Here is a 6,406-nt window from a genome sequence, read left to right on the forward strand (position 1 = left end):
GAATGCAGAGATTTTCAACATTTGTTTGTTACTTCCTAAATAATTCCATATCAAATGGCTTTCATGTATTTTGACTGCTACCCAATACAACTTGAATGAAAATCTATCTACAAGGACATAAATAAATAGTCAGCATTTACCATGGTCTAATACATATCGATGGACATTTAATCCCCAAATTCATGGTTTGTAAAAGTCCAACTAAATTATGATGTGTAATTAGAACATGAAAACAGTTTAAAGTTAGGAGACGTATTGAAGACAGCAGAAAACATTGAAATGGGTATTATAAATACAAGTATCCAAAAGTTTAACTCTCAACTGCTCACATAGTAAACCTAGACAGAAAAAAAAAATCCCAATGAACTTTTAGAGATTGAAATCAAATGATCAAAATGAGTGTATTGGGGGGGGTAATTCAGAAAAGATTCATGAACTTGAAAACGTGACTTAAATACTTAAGGAAAATATTAAGGGATGAAGTGAAACTTGCTAATCTTTAACAAAGTTCCAAGTGTCTAATTAGCATATCCCCAAATGTTAGACTGGGTGCAAGATGCACTTGTCAGTGGTGCTAAAGAGATGGGTCAAATGCTTGTAGCACTTGTTCTTCTCACATAAGACCTGGATTTGTTACCAAAATTTGGTGAAAATTATAAACTTGACACCTAAGAAGCTCAATTACCTACAAACAGAGAATCTAGCAGTACAACAAAGGACATCTCCACTTGGATTTCAAAATCACTTTAACAGATACAACATCAAAGTATGTAAAGAAAGAGGTGTTTTTCAGAGGAGACAAAAAGGATTTTGGCAGATTTAGTCAGTAGCAGTTGAATGAAACATTGTGGATAAATATAATGAATGTCCAAAAATGGGAAAAATCTCAAACTAGAACAGAAGAGAAAGTCTCCTACCTGAAGGAAAAGAAAGTCATTCAGATATCTAATGCAAGAATACACACACACACACAAATATATATAGTCACCATTTAAGGTGACAATGTTCCTTTCCCAAACCATAGACTATCAGTATTTCCAGTGCCAGACATGAGAAACTTCCTTTAGAGTCTTTAGAGTTGTTGCTCAGTGGAGTTCAAGAGACTCGAATAATAATATAGGGTATTGCCATTAATCTTTTGGGGTTCTAGAAAAAGAAGGTATGGCCCTATTACTGAAGACAACCACAAACTTCAGGCCCAGGTCTTGGAAGATTCTATCCAATCTGACCTGGAAGCCTTAGCAAGAATTACACAAGCTGAGAAAGAAGAAAGGCAATCAGTAATACTATGCAATATACCTGCAAACCAAAGCAGTGTTCAGCACAATATATTCTTAAATATGCGATTGTGGCATTTATACCCTGGGAGTAACCAGCATATGCACAATTGGACTTAAGTTCTGCTAACACGAAGGAAATTTATATGTAGTCATGCAAAATTAGCCAATTTCTATGGCTGGAGAGACCATAGGGCCTAGAGGACAACCTACCCCTGTCCCTTTCTTAAAGCAATATAATCTCAAAATGCATTCTTACCACCTAACACCTAACATTATAGCTACAGGTAAGAGTGGGTGTCACCCTCATCAAAGCACCTTCTTCTTCTTTTTTCTTCAGTAGATGGAGATTACTACAGAAAGCCCCAGCTGGTAAAAATAAAAAGATAGTGAACCATGAGATGCCAAATCCAAAGTTATTACATTTATAGCACAAATCCAACACAAAAAGCTCTGAGAACATTGGGGCAAAGTGAGAGGAAATGATTCTTAGTGACAAACTATCACATATAGAAATTTATAACAGATAATTTTTCCTTTTTGCTTTACCTAAAGTACCAGTTTTTAATGGTAAGCTCATCACTAATTTTGAGGAGAATCTTGTTATTCATCCAAACAATTCATAGCAGCAATTCATATAGTTATTGCCATGATGAATCTGTCATAACAGATGGTGGAGGGAACACTGAAACCTGATTTGCTAACATGCAAATAAGATGCATTTTCTTTCATGGTTTTGTATAATTTTGATTGTCTCATCTCTCAGGGATTTTAATTCACCAAGGTTAGGTAATACTTAGTGAAATTTGAAAAGCATATTCAGAAACTGTCTAATGTAAACTGTAATGTAATGTAATGGATGTGGATCATCTTTAGATCTTCGATGATACAAGAGTTTCACTACCGCATAATGGATTATTTAAAAGAAAATTTTAGACCCATGAAGAAAGATTGAGAAAACCTCATTTTTATATCTTCTATGCTTTTATCATTGAAAGTTTCTTAATTTCATCTAGGAAGTAAAATATTTTTTTAATATTATATGTGGATAGCTAGCTCCTATCCCTGCTCACCTAAAATCCATACAGCCTTTTATGCCTTTCTTTTCAGATCTGAAAACCTCAAGAGAAATAAACCATAAGTTCTGATCCTTTAATATCTGAAGTGGAATTACATTTTAGAGTGTTTGTTATTTATATCCTCTTTTATTTCAGAACTGGTTCCTTAGCCCATACTTATCAATCACAATTTTCTATTTAGTAGTATAACAATTACGTTTATTAAAGAGATTTTGGAAAGAAACCCAGAGGAGATATGGAGTCATCAGCCTACCTAGGGAACCACTTAGTTGACATTGTTAGTATTTCTACCATTTCCTTCAATTCCTTCAGTCTTTAACTTTTTCGTATGGATCCCCAACCTCAGGCTAGTGCTTGATATTATCTGCATCTGTCTCAGTCAGCTTCTATTAGAGCATCTCAGAGAACAGGCATGCTAGGCTCTCATTTGAAAGCACAACATGGCATCAGTAATAGTGTCAGGGTTTGCTGCCTGCTGATGGGATGGATCCCAAGTTGGGCTGGTCTCTGTAGGGCCTTCCCTTAAATCTCTGCTTCATTTTGTCCCTGAATTTCTTTTAGACAGGACAATTTTAGGTCAAAAAAGAATTTAAGGTAAATTAAATAGAGTTGCTCCAAGATATTTTTGTATTTATGGCTATTATTATTTAAATTGACGACCCAGGCATAGCCCCATACAATAATGGCCACTTGGATTTTGACAAAGAACCCAAAACTATACAATGGAACAAAGAAAAAAAAACCAAATGTTGTTTGTCTAATTGGGTTTCTGCTTGTAAAAGAATGCAAATCGATCCATATCTATTACCTTTCACAAAACTCAAATACAAGTGGATCAAAGACATCAAACATAAAATCAGATTTGCTAAACCAAACACAGCTATTAGGATGTAACATAAATAAATAGGTTAATTTTAAAAAATGAAAAATATAGCAAACACACCATTTATCTAAATATATTCAATAAACAGATTATCACCAAGCAACATGTTTATTTTTCTGCAAATAGAATAAACATATTGTGGTATGTATTTGACAGCAAGTGCTTGCATTCCTACCATAATGTTGTTACTCACACACATACATACAGAGAGAGAAAGGGAGAGAGAGACAGAGAGACAGAGACAGAGACAGAGAGACAGAGAGGCAGAGAGAGAAAGGCACACACGCTCACAAAGAATTAATGAGTCTGAATCTGGTAACCTAGATGTGATCATTGGAGCACCGTGTCCTTATTCTGAGGGATTAAAAAATATGTAAACTGGCCTTCTATCTGAAGTGGTGGATTTAGTGTATTTGATGTAAAATAACCTTTATTTTATTCTTTATTAATTGAATAACCTTTCAAAAAATAAAGGTATTTGATGTAAAATAACCTTTATTTTATTCTTTATTAATTGGCTGAAAATTTAAAGAAATATTCTAAATTAGGAAAGATTGCAAATTAGTCATATTCCTCAGCAGAAAACTGTAAGATCTCTTTCTTGTTTAATCATAAATCCAGACACCACTGTGTAGCTTTATAAGTCCATTTAAAATAAGAGTGTGGAATCTAACAGCAATGCCTCTGAGAGCATTATGCTAGAAGAAGATATCAGCTATGCGGGAGCTGGGGTTACAGGTGGTTTTGAATGTGGCTCTCTTAACTTGTAGCCCTTAGCTTTTTATAACTTATAGCCCTTAACTTCAGCCATTACACATTCTATTTTTATTGAGATGGTGTCTAAGTGTATAAGTCCATTATTGCACTTTCGCTACACTCTCCTCCACTTTAACAGTGCTGGGATCACAGTGTGAAATTATATCTGGTTGTATTTGCTTTCAGACATTTTGACTGAGGAGATGGACTTTCATTTTAACTTAAAAAATGGAAAGAATATTCTTGAATTGAATGAAATGTTAGAAACTTTCAAATCATTTTAATCAAACAATTAATACTTGAGACTAATGTGAGCTCAAGGTTATTGTTTGTGAAGCTCTGCATGAAAGTTTTAAAACAATGAGATTGGGATGAATAGCTAAAAGAGAGAGAATGAGATCCATAACCCTAGATGTCATCCCAAAGGTACTTTTTACATATTGAAGACCACAGTATAATAATGCTTTCATCCATGAAGTAGCCATATATGTGTGTGCATGTGTGTGTGTGTGTGTGTGTGTGTGTGTGTGTGTGTGTGTGTGTGTGTGCATTTTGCATTTAAAGATGTTTGTGCTCTTATGAATTGTTAAGAGTAAATGTACACACAAGTATTAGTTATTTCAGGGCAGTTATCAAGGAGCCTCATTGATGCTCATCAGAAAACCATGAACTTTTTGAGGCGAATTTGAGATTCTTTATTCATTAACTTGAACAAAAATGCATGTGTCCATAGTGGGTAATAATTCTAGATGGGCTGTTTCATATAATGACTGGAACTCCCTACATGCTCCACGTCTTGAGTTCTAAAATTTCACTAACAAATTTTTGACTGCCATAAATAATGAAGGTTTAAAGAAAGAACAACATTTGAAGCAATGGACCAGAATTCCTCTTTATTTGACTCTTAGCAAATTGGAATGCAGCATCCTTTCAAGAGCAGCACTGAAATATACCAGTCAATGGCAGAGAGTAAAAAAGTATGCAATTGGAGACATTATGGTAATATAAATTTCCATTAAAAATGAGACTGCATTCACCTATTACAACACATTGCTATTCTGCTCAACACAGAGTTAAAAAGAAACAAGAACTCTTGTATACATTCAGTTAGTCACAAGTATAATTATGTTCACATATTTTAAAAAAATGAATCATGATCTGTGAATTGAGCCTGGCTTTTTTTGTTCTCTCTCTTTTTATTCTTTTCCTTTAGACAGACACAATGAATTTGGTAGAATGGATTGTTACCATCATAATGATGACAGAATTTCTCTTAGGAAACTGTGCCAATGTCTTCATAACCATAGTGAACTTCATCGACTGTGTGAAGAGAAGAAAGATCTCCTCAGCTGATCGAATTATAACTGCTATTGCCATCTTCAGAATTGGTTTGTTGTGGGCAATGTTAACGAACTGGCATTCACATGTGTTTACTCCAGACACAGACAATTTACAAATGAGAGTTTTCGGTGGAATTACCTGGGCTATAACCAACCATTTTACCACTTGGCTGGGGACCATACTGAGCATGTTTTATTTATTCAAGATAGCCAATTTTTCCAACAGTCTATTTCTTCATCTAAAAAGAAAACTTGACAATGTTCTACTTGTGATTTTCCTGGGATCGTCTCTGTTTTTGGTTGCATATCTTGGGATGGTGAACATCAAGAAGATTGCTTGGATGAGTATTCATGAAGGAAATGTGACCACAAAGAGCAAACTGAAGCATGTAACAAGCATCACAAATATGCTTCTCTTCAGCCTGATAAACATTGTACCATTTGGTATATCACTGAACTGTGTTCTGCTCTTAATCTATTCCCTGAGTAAACATCTCAAGAATATGAAATTCTATGGCAAAGGATGTCAAGATCAGAGCACCATGGTCCACATAAAGGCCTTGCAAACTGTGGTCTCTTTTCTCTTGTTATATGCCACATACTCTTCCTGTGTCATTATATCAGGTTGGAGTTTGCAAAATGCACCAGTCTTCCTGTTTTGTGTGACAATTGGATCCTTCTACCCAGCAGGTCATTCTTGTATCTTGATTTGGGGAAACCAGAAACTTAAACAGGTCTTTCTGTTGTTGCTGAGGCAGATGAGATGCTGACTGAAAAAATGAAAGTCTCCCTGTCTCTAGATAAACAACAGAGTCATGTGCACATAGAACATGTATACAGGAAGTAGTATAGATAAATGTTAGATGAATATAAGTAGGCATAAAGATTGGAAATAGTCAATTTATATAACAGTAATGAAACTCATTTCCTATAATTCTTTTAAGAAAAAATGAAAGATGTTTTTAGAAGCTAAAAACAGATTTTACCCCTTTTAGGCTATTGCTCTTCTGTTAATCTTAAAACATTATAAGGGCAATGAATTGTCCCTCATTTCTTCATTTTATATCTTCA

The 6,406-nt window shown here is 34.6% G+C and overlaps 1 protein-coding gene across 1 annotated transcript; it reads left to right on the forward strand.

Annotated features, from left to right (window-relative positions):
• Window positions 1–5,217: 5,217 nt before the first annotated feature.
• On the forward strand, window positions 5,218–6,105 carry Tas2r120 (taste receptor, type 2, member 120). Its single transcript, NM_207023.1, has one exon. It carries the CDS (start codon window positions 5,218–5,220, stop codon window positions 6,103–6,105), a length of 888 nt encoding a protein of 295 aa, NP_996906.1.
• Window positions 6,106–6,406: the final 301 nt, after the last annotated feature.

This window comes from Mus musculus, chromosome 6 (assembly GCF_000001635.26).
Source record: "Mus musculus strain C57BL/6J chromosome 6, GRCm38.p6 C57BL/6J".
NCBI classification, from domain to species: Eukaryota; Metazoa; Chordata; class Mammalia; order Rodentia; family Muridae; genus Mus; species Mus musculus.

Excerpts from the sequence above, each read along its gene's own strand:
- Tas2r120 (NM_207023.1), top strand. The coding sequence starts at position 5,218 with ATGAATTTGGTAGAATGGATTGTTACCATCATAATGATGACAGAATTT.